At 46.3% G+C, this 18134-nt stretch overlaps 1 protein-coding gene across 4 annotated transcripts in view; it reads right to left on the reverse strand.

Moving 5' to 3' along the window:
• Positions 1 to 18134, reverse strand: part of pdlim5b (PDZ and LIM domain 5b) — an 82506-nt gene that overhangs the window by 7325 nt on the left and 57047 nt on the right. The window contains exons 4-8 of one of the 4 annotated variants that reach the window (XM_046369833.1): positions 10524 to 10557; positions 7049 to 7071; positions 5572 to 5598; positions 5097 to 5251; positions 3608 to 3638 (exon numbers count right to left, since the gene is read on the reverse strand). In XM_046369833.1, the coding sequence (XP_046225789.1) occupies positions 3608 to 3638; positions 5097 to 5251; positions 5572 to 5598; positions 7049 to 7071; positions 10524 to 10557 (270 nt within the window). Of the gene's footprint in view, positions 1 to 3607; positions 3639 to 5096; positions 5252 to 5571; positions 5599 to 7048; positions 7072 to 9622; positions 10168 to 10523; positions 10558 to 18134 lie in introns of all 4 variants that reach the window. The other 3 variants (XM_046369831.1, XM_046369834.1, XM_046369832.1) reach the window with 3 other exon arrangements.

The following is an 18134-nucleotide window of genomic DNA, read 5'->3' on the forward strand; positions in this document are numbered from 1 at the left end:
AAATGGAAACACGAGTGAATGAGGGACACAAAGTATATTGAAAGCAGGTTCTTCCACACAGGTGTGGTTCCTGAGTTAATTAAGCAATTAACATCCCATCATGCTTAGGGTCATAAATAAAAATGCTGGGCAGGCCACTATTTTGGCTACCATGTCTATGCCCTCATAGGATGACAATGCCCCCATCCACAGGGCGTGAGTGGGTACTGAATAGTTTGATGAGCGGTAGGGCTGGGCGGTGTACTGTATTTGACTATATACTGATATTGATGCACGGACCGGTTTGGGTTTTTACTTGACATTCTATAACATTATTTGAATCTTTGGTTTGTTAAATGTGATGTGCCGTGTGCAACATCCATTTTTATAGTTCACACTGCTACTGGAGTCATCCCTCTCAGCTCTCTCTTCATGCCTGCTTTCCACAGACTTAACCTCATTCTATTTCCATCATTCCAACAGTTCACCTAAGTGTTTTGATCTAAATCACAAGTCAAATTGCAATTGCAAACATTTGGCAAAAACTAATCTGTGACAATTGGACTGCCAGATGGTGAAGCGTGATTCATCACTCCAGAGAACGCGTTTTCACTGCTCCAGTCCAATGACGGCGAGCTTTACACCACTCCAGCCGACGCTTGGCATTGCACTTGGTGATCTAAGGCTCGTGTGCGACTGCTCGGCCAGGGAAACCCATTTCATGATCCAAATCAGTCAGGTTTCAAGACTAGTCATTCAACTGAGACTGCTCTCCTCTGTATCACGGAGGCGCTCCGCACTGCTAAAGCTAACTCTCTCTCCTCTGCTCTCATCCTTCTAGACCTATCGGCTGCCTTCGATACTGTGGAACCATCAGATCCTCCTCTCCACCCTCTCCGAGTTGGGCATCTCCGGCGCGGCCCACGCTTGGATTGCGTCCTACCTGACAGGTCACTCCTACCAGGTGGCGTGGCGAGAATCTGTCTCCTCACCACGCGCTCTCACCACTGGTGTCCCCCAGGGCTCTGTTCTAGGCCCTCTCCTATTCTCGCTATACACCAAGTCACTTGGCTCTGTCATAACCTCACATGGTCTCTCCTATCATTGCTATGCAGACGACACACAATTAATCTTCTCCTTTCCCCCTTCTGATGACCAGGTGGCGAATCGCATCTCTGCATGTCTGGCAGACATATCAGTGTGGATGACGGATCACCAACTCAAGCTGAACCTCGGCAAGACGGAGCTGCTCTTCCTCCCGGGGAAGGATTGCCCGTTCCATGATCTCGCCATCACGGTTGACAACTCCATTGTGTCCTCCTCCCAGAGCGCTAAGAACCTTGGCGTGATCCTGGACAACACCCTGTCGTTCTCAACTAACATCAAGGTGGTGGCCCGTTCCTGTAGGTTCATGCTCTACAATATCCGCAGAGTACGACCCTGCCTCACACAGGAAGCGGCGCAGGTCCTAATCCAGGCACTTGTCATCTCCCGTCTGGATTACTGCAACTCTCTGTTGGCTGGGCTCCCTGCCTGTGCCATTAAACCCCTGCAACTCATCCAGAACGCAGCAGCCCGTCTGGTGTTCAACCTTCCCAAGTTCTCTCACGTCACCCCGCTCCTCCGCTCTCTCCACTGGCTTCCAGTTGAAGCTCGCATCCGCTACAAGACCATGGTGCTTGCCTACGGAGCTGTGAGGGGAACGGCACCTCAGTACCTCCAGGCTCTGATCAGGCCCTACACCCAAACAAGGGCACTGTGTTCATCCACCTCTGGCCTGCTCGCCTCCCTACCACTGAGGAAGTACAGTTCCCGCTCAGCCCAGTCAAAACTGTTCGCTGCTCTGGCCCCCCAATGGTGGAACAAACTCCCTCACGACGCCAGGACAGCGGAGTCAATCACCACCTTCCGGAGACACCTGAAACCCCACCTCTTTAAGGAATACCTAGGACAGGATAAGTAATCCCTCTCACCCCCCCCCTTTAAGATTTAGATGCACTATTGTAAAGTGACTGTTCCACTGGATGTCATAAGGTGAATGCACCAATTTGTAAGTCGCTCTGGATAAGAGCGTCTGCTAAATGACTTAAATGTAATGTAAATGTCATGAAGCTCCCAACGAACAGTTCTTGTGCCGACGTTGCTTCCAGAGGCAGTTTGGAACTCTGTAGTGGGTGTGTCAACCGACGACAAACGATTTATACGCGTTACGTGCTTCAGCACTCTGTGGTCCTGTTCTGTGAGCTTGTGTGGCCTACCACCTCCCATCTGAGCCATTGTTGCTCCTAGACGTTTCCACTTCACAATAACAGCACTTACAGTTGACCGGGGCAGCTCTAGCAGGGCAGAAATTTGACAAACTGACTTGTTGGAAAGGTGGCATCCTATGATGGTGCCACATTGAAAGTCACTGAGCTCTTCAGTAAGGCCATTCTACTGCCAATGTTTGTCTATGGGCATTGCATGGCTGTTGGGTCGATTTTATGCAACCGTTGTGACTGAAATCGCCAAATCCACAAATTCTAAGGGTGTCCACATACTTTTGCATATATAATGTAAGTAGTAAAATAAGGCAAGGTAACTTAAGGGAGTCTCTCACACACCTAAATAATGCACTAACTAATACCTGTAACTATACAAGTGTACGTGATAACGGTAGGTATAATGTGAAATATAATGGACTCCACTGCACACTCATGGAGACAACTACAGGCATATTGAAATAAATAGAACACAGGCAGGTCGAGGTCACAAATAGTACGCAATTATCTTAGTGAGAAACAGTCTACTGCACGTTGAGTGTGCGTGCTGAAACACCGTGGTGCCAGTCTCTCAGCTTGTTGTACAGTTGTCCCACAACCTCCGGGTCCGGTTTGTTCACCCTAACACACCCAACGGCACAGGGCAGGAGGGGAGAGGGAGGTAGGGCAGGAGGGGAGAGGGAGGTAGGGCAGGAGGGAGAAAGGAGAGGACACAGGAGAGCAGACGGGAAGAAAGAAATTGTAAGAAAAAAGTAACACAAGAAATGTACAGGAAAATACTGGGAAATTGAGGAAATACAGGCCAATTAAATAAAGCAGTAAGATGAGCAAAGAGGCTTGATATCTCTTGATAGGAGCTCTGTGTTTGGGAGCGTGCTGTCTGTTAACCACATGTCTCAGAAGCCATGAGTGAGTGCCTCCTCCTGGCAGTCCCTTATTACCCATAGTCCCTCTTCGTTACCCACAATCCCACCGTGACATTCTAATTGTCCGGTGCTTAGGTTGGGACAGCAGCAGTGTGTGTGTGTGTTTACTGCAGATGAAGATGAACGGGGGGGGCAGCTTTCAGAGAGCTCTGAGGGTTTGGCCGACCCAGCTAACCCAGCCGGTGATGTTTTTACTAGGGTTTCCTCCACAGTGGGCTTCCTCTGATGTGGCTTCCTGTAATGAAGCTTGAAACTAAGTGTCTCATTGGATCAGGAAGCAATGGGCTAAACACGGAATCCCAATAATGAGAAGCTTCTGTGACGTGTGCAGGATGAGACGTCACCCCAACATAGTCACAGTAACAACAACAGCGTCACACTCACACGCCAGGAAAACACAACCAGATCACATGGGAGCAGACTGACCAATCAACTACTCACTTCTTTCCAGTGCTGTTCTCCTGGGCTTGGTCTGTCAACAGAGGAGGAAAGAAACGCATGAACATCAATGCAGAGATTGTGACATGTGCGTGTAGACGTGTGTCACACTCTGATGGTGTGACCAGACAAAAAGGGAGGGTTTATACTGCTTTTAAAATGCAAAATAAAAATAAAAAGTTGGCCAAGGGTGCACCTCAAATATCTCTACTCCACGTGAGGGCTGGATTACTGGGCTCTATATCAGATGGCAGAGACCGTCCTGGGGGGAGCTACATCCCTCTCTCCTCACCTACAAATCACTCTCCAGCACCATTTGCATAATATCAACAGCCGTAAACATATTCAGCGCTGCATTGTCGGGGCGGCAGGGCAATTCCTAGTGGTTAGAGCGTTGGAATAGTAACCGGAAGGTTGCAAGTTCAAACCCCCGAGCTGACAAGGTACAAATCTGTTGTTCTGCCCCTGAACAGGCAGTAAACACACTGCTGCCGTTTCTAGGCAGTCATTGAAAATAAGAATTTGTTCTTAACTGACTTGCCTAGTTAAATAAAGGTAAAATAAAGAAAAAATTGGTAACCTCAGCCTCTGTCTGGAGTAGAGAGGGACATTAATCCACTGTTCCTTGTCAGCTCCATGTCAGCTTATATTAGCAGAGCATGTCCAACACACACACACACACAGGGCTGGAGTGATGACAGAGAGATGGTTGCCGAGGCTCAGAGACAGACCTGCGCCACAGGGACTAGCATGCAGCACTTAATATTATTATTTATTTTTTTAAACCTTTATTTAACCAGGAAGGGCTCATTTTTCAAAAGCGCCCTGGCCAAGATAGGCAGCACCAGTCATTACAAAAAAAAAATAGACAGACAGACATGAAAAACTACAAGTAATCTAGTAGAAACCATTGAATTCACAAGAGTATAAAACAGCAAATTAAAACTATTGACAGGTCAGGGAATCAGCCTCAAGCCTCAGCACTGTTGTACTCTATACGACATCCTACTTATGTAACCTTTCCCTTAGGGGAAAAGGCCAACTAGTCACAATGATCTAGCTAACACATATCTATTTTATAATACCACTGTGCCAAGGTATTGGTGGTGCTGCATGTGTTCTGGCCTGGGTATGAGGGTGCCAGGGTACCCAACATGAAGTAACTAGGGTGTCATTATGCATCAGGGTATTGGGGGAAGGGGAGGGTGCCAGGGCACCCAACATGAAGTAACTAGGGTGTCATTATGCATCAGGGTATTGGGGGAAGGGGAGGGTGCCAGGGCACCCAACATGAAGTAACTAGGGTGTCATTATGCATCAGGGTATTGGGGGAAGGGGAGGGTGCCAGGGTACCCAACATGAAGTAACTAGGGTGTCATTATGCATCAGGGTATTGGGGGAAGGGGAGGGTGCCAGGGCACCCAACATGAACTAGGGTGTCATTATGCATCAGGGTATTGGGGAAAGGGGGAGGGTGCCAGGGGGTACCCACCGTTCTCTGTGCCAGTGATCTGAGCCAGGATTCTGAAGGACCTGGACTGGGAGGTGCCAGTGCGAGGATGCCAGTCCTCCGTGTCCTCGATCATACGCTTCTTACTGGCCTCGCTGAGTGGTGAGGCATGGTTCAGCTCTGGTTCAACTCTGTTCCTGAGGCCACACACACACACAGGATAAGTATCCTCATCCGCATTTATTTCCAATTACTATTAGCATTCACCATTCATAAAAATCACTTTTAATAATGACGTTATTCATCAAGTAACTACTCCGATTAATTCATTCAATTAATTAATTCATTCATCTTTTTCGTACAGTAGGATAACACAAGTGCAAAACAAATCTCGCTCACACAGGTACAGACAAAACACACTCTCACTCCCAGTGTATACTACAGGTAGACTCAGGCAAGACAAACACACACATTCACTCCGTGAAGTGGCCACTGCTAGACTTCCCATTTACCGTACCTCCTAGTGGCAGTCTTTGGGGGGACTCTGCACACGGAAATTGAGAGGGAAGTAAGAAAAGGAAAATAGGATAATAGAAGGAGAAGAATCAGAAACTAGAAAAGACTGGGAGGAAAAACTGAATATTGTACTTCCAAGGTGCTAAAACTATTTGGTTCTAAAGTATGAGCATTGCTGCAGTACTACGGGCTATACTTAAGAATGCTCTGAGGTGCACTGGCAGAAACAGCAGCTACACTAGAAATAGCAGAGCAGCAGTCAGCTACAAAGACACAGATAGCTATCAATTCCATCTGACTGTAATGATCACCTCCAAAACCCTTATGAAGGTGACGTGACATGATTCAGCCCACATACACGGCGTTAACTCAGAGACACTCATATTATAGCGTGACATCATGCTTTTAGTACTAGCAGGAATATGCTTTATGGATTATTGATCAGCTGAAAAAAACAGTGATCTAGTCTGGATTTTGGGGAATTGACAGAAAACTATTAAATGCAACTGTATAGTTAGAAGCAAGGGTGAAGTTACCATCTCTCACCACAAGGGGGAACCACTGGGCCTCACATTACAGTGAGCTCAGGACCTGAACAGATGTATTCCTGTCCTGAATTAAATCATGTTTAGACACTCATCTCAAGGTGTCTGTATTACATTAGCTACAAATGCATTTATGCACTTGAGGCAAGTCAAGTGTGAATATATCGAAGTGTTCTGCGTGTGAGCTCTCCAGCTCGTGTTCTAGTCTATTGCGTGTGTCAGTGAGTGTATTCTAAGTGAATGGAGGTCAGGGGTCAGATTGTGACGGTTCTATTCCTAGAACCACAGTGAAATATCTGGCTGGTAATTAATAAGTGGCCTTGGGTAAACAGAGTGACACGGTGGCAGACGGACAGACGGAGGGGGACAGATGCAGGGACAGGGTTCAGTAGCCCCCGCTGAGTGGTGACAGGTCAGCCTACAGGGCACTGAGTTGCTGTCTGGGGATGGGTCTGGTGGGGATGCAGCATAAAAATGGCACCCTATGCCCTTTAAAGTGCCTATAGAGTCTATGGTGCTCTGGTCAAAAGCAGTGCACTATAAACGGAACAGCATTTCAATGCACATGGGTGTAAATACACTACTTTTCCAAGTGAACCGGGCCGGGATGCCATGGCACATAGAGCATGAATGAACAGAATGAACTGGATCACAAGGCTTATTACGGCTTATGGCTGTGGGTTATTTACAGGGTGGCTTCGCAGGTTGTTTTGTGCTCTGAGATGAGGGTGTAATACATTTACATTTAAGTCATTTAGCAGACGCTCTTATCCAGAGCAACATGAGTAGGAGTGAGGTTTGAGGGTTATGGCAGAAAGGTGCCAGCATGCCTACTCTACTATTCAGGTGCGGCAGTAAAGCACTGATAATCGCATCATCCCACAGTTACAGAGCTAGCAGGCAGTGTGTCACTGCTACTGTTAGAACACTAACTTGGTCTCTTCCTCCTCGTCCTCCTGAGGAAAGAACAAATGAAGAAGAGGATAAAGCAAAGTAAAGGAGCAGGAAAAGAGAAAGAGCATTGATCCAACTGGGTCCTAAAAACACATGGCCCATTCTGAGACGAGGTGCAAGCAGACACCCAGAGAAACACACACACAGGATCCAGCTGAACACGCATGCTGCTACTATACCTGGAACCTGTAGACAGAAAACATCATCTGTACACGCATAGGGGAAAAAAGGAACCTAATAGGGTTATTCGGCTGTCCCCATAGGGGAACCCTTTTGAAGATCCATTTTTGGTTCCAGGTAGAACCCATTTGGTTCCATGTAGAACCCTTTCCACAGAGGGTTCTACCTGGAACCAAGAAGGGTTCTCCTATGGGGACAGCCAAAGAAACCTTTTGGAACCCTTTTTATCTAACAGCAAGGTAAAAAGCATGCACAGCAGTACTGTTAATGGCCAATTTATTAAGATTTGTATGTAAGGGATAATCAATGAGGGGCTATACGTTCTCTGGAAAATAATGACGTGGAAGGGGTTCCACGACGCGCTACCTTCCACAGAGGTGCATTATTTTCCAGAGAACATATAGAGCCCCAGAGTTGATTACCCCTTTTATACCATGACTAGAATTTAACACATTTACCACTAGAAATGTGTAACCAGACAGACATTCTAGTTTAGCTAACCAAACCATCAGTCCTAGCTTGCTATCATGAAAATCTAATTCAACAATGCGAATAAAATGTTTTCAATTCGACTTTTGCTTTCAATAGCAGATCAAACACAGAACATGTATGCATTGAATTCTATCGTGCAAATATACTGTGCGTTATAGGGAAATAATGCATGCTCTAGAATGCCCTTCAAGCCAATCAGAGGCAGACAGTAGTCCAGGGGGTTTAGACAGGAGGAAGGTGGAATAATAACTCCAGAGACTGTAAGTAGAGAATGCAGTAAAGACTGAGATGACAACCAAAGTGCCTACAGGTATGTGGCATGAACTCTCTACAATATTCAGCTGTGAAACATAACTAATTACATTTGCATCAGTGGACTACATTGGTAGACTAGTCAAAAACACGTGTTTTTACTATTCTGAGGTTTATAAATACATCTGGCCTGAGAACCATCCCAGTAGAGGGCCAACGCTTCCAGAATACCAGGCTTGTAGAAACAAGCCTCTGAGTCGACAGACAACAACATGTCAGGCCGACTCCGAGGCGGAATACTGGGTGTTTGGCAAGGCTATTCACTTTGCTATCAATTAGAGGGAGGCTGGGTGGTAGCAGAAGTGAGTTTAACATGTCGTCGTTCTGCTGCTGCCTTCGTCTTCTGTTTCCAGTTCCCTTTAACATGAGACAAGATGTGCTGCTGCACTCTGAGCTCGCCAGCTTGCAGTCCTAAACGCCGTAAATAAGTTAGCTCTGGTTTGTTCAGCCATTCCTATGGGGAAACTGAATGGATAAACAATAGGGTTTTGGGATAAACAAAAAAAAAAGTTATGGTGCGTTTTGTTCTGAGATTCTATGACCATGAATTATGAAGCCTTTTTTTTAATGACATAAAGTCTTCAAAAAGTGACGTTAGCTGATGAAGAGGGTCTCATAGAACAGAACGTGTCAGATCTCCTAAACCTGTGTTTACCACAGACCTTATTTTCAGCGTTTATCCCGAAAACCCTACAGGAACGCTCTCCATTTCTTCATAGGCTTTGTCCAACGAACCCTGGCGGAGTTTGCGCCTACAAAAAGACGCCATTACTATCTCTCTCCATTGTGGCCGTTTAAAGATCTAGGTAGATATAGGCATGTTGCTCTACAAACGAGAGTATGTTTGTAGAGTGGCAGGTAGCCTAGCGGTTCAGAGCGTTGTGCCAGTAACCCAAAGGTCGCTGGTTTGAATCCCAGATCAATTAGACAAAAAATCTGTCGATGTGCACTTGAGCAAGGCACTTAACCCCTCAATTGCGCCTATAAGTCGCTCTGGATAAGAGCTAAATGAGAACAATATAGACTATATAGACTAAATACAATATAGACTAAATAAACTAAATAAATGTAGACTATGTAGGAGAACCGGATGGAAGACTTAGTACAAAGTATGTCCTCTCTCAGGTAGTCTGGTATTGCATGGTTGGTTAACTGAGAATGGACACCAGCTACTCGTGGCCTCAAACATCATCTAGACAGGTAGTGGAGTGAACCACAAGTATCTGTTGACCTGGCAACAATAGACATGATTTATGGGAAGTGAGAGCGAAACATGTTTATTTCCCATTACAGCCATCATGCTGCTGCACTACACCAGTCTAAGTGGTCACATCTAGAATAGCCATGTTGTTATTTTGAGCTACAGAAATACAATGTGGTGCAGGGTAAAGACTTCAAGTGAACTTACTGTACAAACCACCTACCTACCCACAGTTGAGCCTCTTGGAAAGGCAAAGGAAGCAGAAGCAAGAGTTGTTCAAAAGAAAGAAAGTAACAGGAGAAAAGAGGAGAAAGGAGAGGAGACGAGGTGAGGGGTGGGGTTTGAGGTTTGAGGTTAGTGCTACTCACCCGTTGAACTGGTCTTTGATCTGGTCGACTACCACACCCTGGGCTTCCAACAGGCCCCGCCTCTGTCCTATGGCCACCTCACAGGCGTTGGCGTTGGAGTATAGGTTGATGGGCGTGTTATAGCAAGAGGACTGCGGAGCACCAGGATTGGAGGAGGGGGCTGTCACTCTGGCCGGGGAGGAAGAGGAGGACGAGGAGGGGGTGGTGAAGGGGGAACGGCCAGAGCTGGGTCTGGTGGGTGGGGCTGAGCTGGGTTGGGCTGCGATGGGTGGGGCTGGAGAGCGGGAGTGGCTGCCTAGTGGGAAGGGAGGCTGGGGCTGCTGGGAGGAGGGGGCAGCGGGGGTGAAAGCAGACGATGCAGAAGGGATTGAGGCCACTTTTGGGGCAGTCAGGGAGGAAGTGACCACACCCACACTGCTGCCCCCGCCAAAGGGGCGGGCAGTCTTATTGTAGGCAGCACTGGGCTGAGGGGAGGGGCTGGTGAATGTGGATGGCGGGGCTGGGTAGGTGATTGGCACAGGCTTAATGATCTCCAGCGGTTCGTTCTAAAAGGGGGTGCACATGCACAACACTCACACACTGCACATCACACAGCAAACTCATGCAGGAGCCATGCTCCCCAGAACATTGGTATGCACCTCAGTGCTATCCATGAGGGTGGCACCTTCACAAGCTTTGCATAATGCCCATAACAGCCAACCAAAATGTGGTGTAACTTCGTCTCAGAAGGGTACAGTGAGCATGCGCAAACATATTGATGAACTCCTGAGCACATATGACTTAACAAATGATCCTGTAAGTGTCGATACGTAATACTCGATAAAAAGTCATACTCGTGATTAAAATCCTTTCATCTTAACTAATGAATTTGACTTGAAGTGATTCACTGGAGTGTTCTTACCCTTGGTGCATCCGCCTTGGGAACACTGGAAGCTCTGTGAAGACAGGAAACATCGTGAGAAAGAAGAACAGATCTGTACACTCTTAGAAGAAAAGGAACCTAATAGGGTTCTTCGGCTGTCCCAATAGGAGAACCATTTGAATATCCTTTTTTGGTACCAGGAAGAACCCATTTGGTTCCAGGTAGAACCCTTTCCACGGAGGGTTGTACCTGGAACCAAGAAGGGTTCTCCTATGGGGACAGCCAAAGAAACCTTTTGGAACCCTTTTTATCTAACAGCAAGGTAAAAAGCATGCACAGCAGTACTGTTAATGGCCAATTTATTAAGATTTGTATGTAAGGGATAATCAATGAGGGGCTATACGTTCTCTGGAAAATAATCACGTGGAAGGGGTTCCACGACGCGCTACCTTCCACAGAGGTGCATTATTTTCCAGAGAACGTATAGAGCCCCGAGTTGATTACCCCTTTTATACCATGACTAGAATTTAAACACATTTGCCGGAAGAAATGTGTTCAACATCCACTGAAGTAGCCAGTAAGTTTACTAGAGAGCTGCAGTAGTTACCATGGTAACCAAACAGACATGGTTTGGTTAGCTAAACAAGCACCAGTCCTAGCTTTCTCTCATGAAAATCGAATTCAACAATGCCAATAATGTTTTCAAGTTGACTTTTGTTTTGAATTACACCGTGCAAATATAATATACTTCAAGCCCATCAGAAGCGAGTATTCAACAATGCCATGGTATAAATCTATTTATAAACCCCGTGCCTTATTGCTTCAAGTAAAAACACAAGTTATTGTATAATGAACCACCAGAGTCTCCCTGACAACCATATGTCACAACAACTCAACTCCCAGGTAAGACTGGGAACGATAAATCAATACACCGTTTGTCAGACTTCGAGAGAGGGATAAATGGATGGAGAGCGAGCGAGCGGGAGACAGAGCGAGGGGTGAGGCAGGGAGAGGGGTGAGAGAGAGGGGTGAGGAGAGAGAGGGGTGAGAGAGAGGCAGAGGGGTGAGGCAGGGAGAGGGGTGAGGCAGGGAGAGGGGTGAGGCAGGGAGAGGGGTGAGGCAGGGAGAGGGGTGAGGCAGGGAGAGGGGTGAGGCAGGGGTGAGGGAGAGGGGTGAGGCAGGCAGGGAGAGGGGTGAGGCAGGGAGAGGGGTGAGGAGAGGGGTGAGGCAGGGAGAGGGGTGAGGCAGGGAGAGGGGTGAGGCAGGGAGAGGGGTGAGGCAAGGAGAGGGGTGAGGCAGGGAGAGGGGTGAGGCAGGGAGAGCGGGAGAGAAAACAGGTGGTGATGAGTAAAGGAAAACTCAGGGGGGAGAAAACCACGCCAGAGAAAAACCTGTAAATAGAGCCAATATAAAGATTACACACAAACTATCAAAGACTGCTGCTGGCTCCCTTACAGGCCTGTCTCTATTTGGCCCCTAGCTCAATGCCACAGACTCAGCCAGCCATAGAGCAGCATGGAGGTAGAGACATGTGGGGAAACATATTATGCTCTATTACTCTGGTATGTTTCCCTAACGTCGGCTAGATTTTTACCGTGGATCCTAATTTCACTCAATCATCCACTCATGCTCGCTTGGATTTCAAAGTGGGGTCAGCGAGCTCTGGAATATCAATATGACTGCACCTCCTGAGATATAATTGACTGAGATTAGTTTTTCAAATGAGGCCAGATAAGAGCCTCTTTACATCAGCCCCACAACGCACGTGTTCGCTAGATACCGAGCACTACAAGCCCACTTAATATGAGACAGTCAGGTCTGTGACCTGCTGTATGGATGGTGCGTGTGTGTGTGTGTGTGTGTGTTTGTGTATATGACGCAGTAATATTACTGCTTCAGAGCTTCGAACTGTACATTCCGCTGTGTTAAAGAATACAGTGTTTTAGGGGAAGGAGTAGTCTGTATACTATCCTCTGGGCCACAAAGTCATGTTTTGAACATATGGCCAAATCCTCAGCTGTTCAGTCATAAAAATAGACAATGGACGCAATAGTTGGAGCTTGGCGTATTGGAAACAACCCAGGATCCCCACATGCCAGTATTTTCAGAGTCCTCTGTCTGGATCCTGTCAATACGCCTCACAGAGAGCCACCCCACCACACTAAAGCTTCTGGCTTGTCCTGCACTTGGGTTCAATGGAAAAAAACTCCACAAAAACTGCCCAACAAAGCTATCCTCCATTTGGTGGCCACCACAGACAGAGCAGCAGCCCAAGGCACAACAAGCACTATGTATATCTCCCCTCAGTGTGCGAGTCTCTACCTCTGTGTACAGGGCTACACGCCGGAATGGTGTAGAAGACCTCAGATTTATACTCATGATCAAACCAGCTGCAGGGCCTTTATCGCCTCAGGAAGAGGAGGGTGGTCCTGTTGTCCATACTGCTGCAAACAAACACACTATTCAGAGGAAGTGGTTACCAGGATGTGAACCATCAACTCTCTATCCACAAGGATAGTATATTCTGTATATTCCTTCCCGATTCTTTCACTCTCTGAGGAGCAGAGACAGTCGCAAACGCCAAAGAACGTAGCCTAATGAAGGAAACGACTAAATGCACATCAAGTAAACACAGAACCAAAAGCACACTCTCCCTCCTCCCCCTCCAGCTCTTCATCCATGGCGTGAGTTATTCATGACCTCCGTCTGCTGGACACAGTCTAGATTCCGTCTGGTTCGTGTTCCCTCATTAATTAATGCAATAATAGTTCTGAATAAAGTTCCTGCCCCAGCCTATCATCTGGCTTCATAAACAACGGTGTCCTGAGCCTCAGTCTTTGACAGCCTCCGAGGCCCAGACAATGTGTCCCTTTTCCCCATAAAGACAGTGACTCAGCAAGACAGAATAGTCTCTTCCAGAACATGGGGCATGTTCTCTGTTCTCTGGCATTCTGTCTGTCACATTGTGCCATTTTAGGAAGAGTTGAGGACAGTCTCACAGTTCCTTTTTCTAACAGAGTCGAAGCTGATCGACTAATGGCTCCCTCACTGGGTGGTTATCGAGGCCCACCCTGCCACACGTTGATGAAATTCATATTTTGAAAAGTACTGTACCCACACTTGCGGGTGCATATTCTCCAATGCATTCTCCAATGTACTTGTACTATTGTATACACTTCAGGAACGCAGCGCACTCACAAAGGCCCAGGCAACCAGTCCAGTAAAGGGTGGGGATTGGGCTAAATCCAAACAACCTGTGCCATTACAAACAAAATAGACTCCATAACACCATGCGTCTGCCATCATTGGGTCTGGGGGAGGCCCCATCCTCCGTTCTCTGTTCCCAGAGCTGACTGAACAAACACAGGCCAGGGTGGTCCTGTGAACATCTGCTCAGCCCTCTCCCCTCGGTCCTCTCCCTCTAGCCAGATCGCGTGCTGTGCTGTTCAGACTGATGGACAGTGTGCGTGTGTCATTTGACAGCTGTGTGCGGGAGAAAAGGGGGAAAACGGAGTAGCAGGGCAGTGTAGTCTGGTCTGGGGGTAGGCCCGGGGGACACTGACTGGTTCAAACTGAATCATCCAGCTGTTGTCCTGGACCTCAATTGATTCATCATGCACATACAGATGTAGGATCTTAATTTGAGCCAGTTTGCTACAGCAGGAAAATAATCCTGCCGGGTTCAGGAAATGTGACCTCTAAACCTCAAATACACTACACGTTTTAAATGTCCTGCATTGTTCTTCATTCAACAGGGTTATCAACTGAAGATCCTACATCTCTAACCTATAAGTCATCTCTGTATATATGAGCCAGCTAGACGGATTGATGATATATGTAATCCAATTAAGTCAGATGACACGGATCAAGAAGTCACGCATTTCTGATTGATGGGGCTCCTTCCCAGAAAATACAAAAGTCTGTATACCAAATCAAATCTTAGAGGGCTATCCTTTGAATGTCGTGTCACGTAGGCCTCAAAAGTCAATAGCTCACTGAGAAAAACAACCATTGAATCTTAAACAAATTCCTGTTAAATTCAAGGTGTATGATCCAATTTTGTCTGCGGATATTGCACATAACCACAATATAAATTCTGTCCTGTATATTGTCCATAGGGAAGACTTCCCCCTGCTGAGAGGAGCATGATTGTAGTCAGACAGAGGAGGCCTTTAGTTGTACCCTTCCTGCTCACATAGAGAGCCTTCTTCAGCCTGCCTGCATCCCTGTTCCACTCACTCTGAACAAGGTCAAGGTCACATTAGCATGGTTATAAATGGTGGGATTTAGATAACGTGTCCTTTACATACTACTGAAGCGAATGTAGTTTAGTATAGTGCTCTATTCTTTGCAGGCTAAGTATGAGAGAGATGGGGAGAGGGAGGCATGTGAATAAATAGGCTGGTAGGAAACTGAAACACAAAAACACACTATTGCAGAATAAGGAGTCTGGAAGAATGGGCCTGAGGGCAAAGTAGAGACATATTTCCCCCTCCTGTCTGTCTGAGCCAAGAGCAACAGTCTGGCACATAGCAGTCTCTCCATCACTCAGTCAGATGCCAACGCAAGGCCCAGCTCGCTCAGCACCAGGACACAACATGACACACACACACACACACACACACACACACTACGGTGTGTACTGCAGCTAGATATCCAGGCGAGAATTACACGATGACATTTTAAGGACTACTCACTCATGAACTGCCTCACATCTACACGGTATAAAAACTCATTATCAGAGATGTTCTGGAGATTGTTCAACACCACTGCCAAATGAACTACTATCTGGGTAAACAATTATTCCATTGAAAGAGCAAGTCCTTAACCCTTACATATCAGTAGAGATCGGCAGTAGTCCACCCCAATCATCGATGTCTTTGCTATTAATCTACTCTGTGGGAAAATAACATTTGTATGTAAACTACTTTTTAACTGTTATTTCATTGTTATCCAAATAGTTCCCGTGTCACTTTCAGTGTGAGATGTGGATGTTAAGCAGTCGACATAGCTTAGCATGTCACTTTAAAAACTGGTTGGGGAATGAAAACAAAGGGAGATGGATGGCTGTGGAAAAGTTGTTTCTCTGCTCTGCTAAGTCCATCTATGGCTGGCCAGCTAGTGGGGCCTAGGGGCCGGGCCCCTGGTGGAACTCACGCGGCTGTCAGGGGCACAAAGCTTTCAACGCTCGATGTTCCTTGCTCTCCTGCTCCTCCCGATCACAGAGACGGGAATGGCAAAGAAATGGCCAGGGAAACAGGAATTCTGACACAGCCTCATTAAATCAGAAGTGGGAGAGGAGACAGGGAGTACTGAAGGCATGGATGAGATGAGAGCGAGAGAGAGAAAGTGAGTGTGACAGAGGTGAGCGAGCGATGTTGAAAGATGTACTCTAGGGTCAGCAAGGGGAGAGAGAGAGAGCTCTAATCGTATGGAAAGACAGGAGAGGAAGACGGAAGGGGTTCGTTTTTAGTGGGTAAGCTCCTTAACATTCGCAACGGGACAGCCTGTCGCTATTGTCAGTCTCACTCGTATGATGTGTGTGATGACTAACCCCCAGCGCTCCAAAGCAGTGTGCACGTGCTGTGTAGGGGTGGGGTACGTTAACAGCCAAATAATGACACCATAAGCATGAGAAGATCCCAAGTCCCAGCACACTCTCCTCCTTCCACCATCTGCACACACAAACACTTAGAAACCTGCACAAAAACACACACAAGCAGATGTTTCCTAATGTCTCTCCCAGACAATCCCGCGTCAATCTGTTCCCCCTGAATGACAGCAGGCCAAGGAGTGGTAAACTGAGGACAGGATAATTCATACCAAAGGCACACACACAGAGACAGACAGACCTGAATAATTTATCCCATACTAAAAACGTAATCTGGAACAATTTCCCCATTCTGGATCAGTACATGTAATTGAATGTAAAATGCTTCTAATCCGCTGGAAATGAGAGTATTCCCATCCATTGCACAGAACTTGTTCCTGCTCAAAAGCTACCTTGGGTCCCGCAGTAGCGCAACCAGTCCATTTACTGAATACTAGAACACCTGATACTGTGAAATAAATGATAAATACCGATAATAAAGATGGCATTTCCAGCCCTAAACCAGGTTCCTTATCAGGGGAATAAAGATAAACAGCAAAGAAACAGATGGTTTCATAATAATTGAATATGATTGCATGATATGACACGCTCCATGTACATTGTGAGGTTAATGATGGCATGTAGAAGTTCCCTCATGCTCACACGCGCTCAGTTGGAAACATTATGAAACATGATTTAATCCAAAACATTAAAAAACGCAGGTCAACATAACATTAAGATAGAGGAAAATGCTGGCCATGTAAGAGAAACGGGAGAATAAATAAATAAAAATACTTCTAGAAATAGCCAGCTAATAGGTACAAAGACTAAAAGCTTCTCAATTCAAGTTAGTCCCATTTCAGAGTGGAACCATGGCCAGAGTAGTTCAAACTCCTTGATGCACCAATCCCGTTGGCGGGATCATTTGTGTCAACCACCGCTGAACACTAAAAATATTTACATTTTCATGAAATCACATGTGCAATATAGCAAAACACAGCTTAGCTTGTTGTTAATCCACCTGGCGTGTCAGATTTCAATAAAGCTTTTTGGCAAAAGCATACCAAGCGTTTATGTAAGGACATCTCTCTCAGTAGATGAAATATTACAAACAGCTAGCAGCCAAGTGGATTGGTCATGAAAGTCAGAAAAGCAATAGATTAAATCGCTTACCTTTGATGATCTTCAGATGTTTGCACTCACGAGACTCCCAGTTATAGAATAAATGTTCCTTTTGTTCCATAAAGATTATTTTATATCCAAAATAACTCCATTTGGTTGGCGCGTTGTGTTCAGAAACCCACAGGCTCGAGCAGTCACGACATCGCAGACAAATTCCAAATAGTATCCGTAATGTTCCTCAGGTTGGTTTTACAATATATAATCAATAGTATATCATCCGGGTATGTAGCTTCTTCAATAGGAGAGAAAGAGAAAATGGCTGCTCCAAGCTGTTGCGCATACAAAACGCTGCTGGCACCCAGCCATACAATGACACGATGTGATCTTTCTCGCTCATTTTCTTAAATAAAAGCCTGAAACTACATCTATAGACAGTTCACACCATGGGGAAGCCATAGGAAAATAAATCTGGTTGATATCCCTTTAAATGGCGCGAAGGCAGGCTATGGAACATGGAGCTTTCAAAATAGAAGCCACTTCCGGGTTTGATTATCCTCAGGTTTTCACCTGCAATATCAGTTATGTTATACTCACAGACAATATTTTGACAGTTTTGGGAACTTTAGAATGTTTTCTATGCTAATCTGACAATTGTATGCATATTCTAAATTCTGGGCCTGAGAAATAGGCAGCTTATTTTGGGTACGTTTTTCATCCAATCATCAAAATACTGCCCCCTACACTCAAGAGGTTTTAACACCCAACAGACTGGCCCCTCTCGCCCTCTCTACTCAACATCTGGCCACAGCTAGGCATAAAAGCACGAGCTCTGTATGACATCATAATGTCCTTTTCCTCATACCCTATCCCCCGTCACACAGAAGTTTGTCTACCAAGGAAACACTGGCCATCTGTGTGTGCGTCTGGTGCTAGGCTTC

The sequence above is a fragment of the Oncorhynchus gorbuscha genome, linkage group LG11 (assembly GCF_021184085.1).
Source record: "Oncorhynchus gorbuscha isolate QuinsamMale2020 ecotype Even-year linkage group LG11, OgorEven_v1.0, whole genome shotgun sequence".
NCBI lineage: Eukaryota > Metazoa > Chordata > Actinopteri > Salmoniformes > Salmonidae > Oncorhynchus > Oncorhynchus gorbuscha.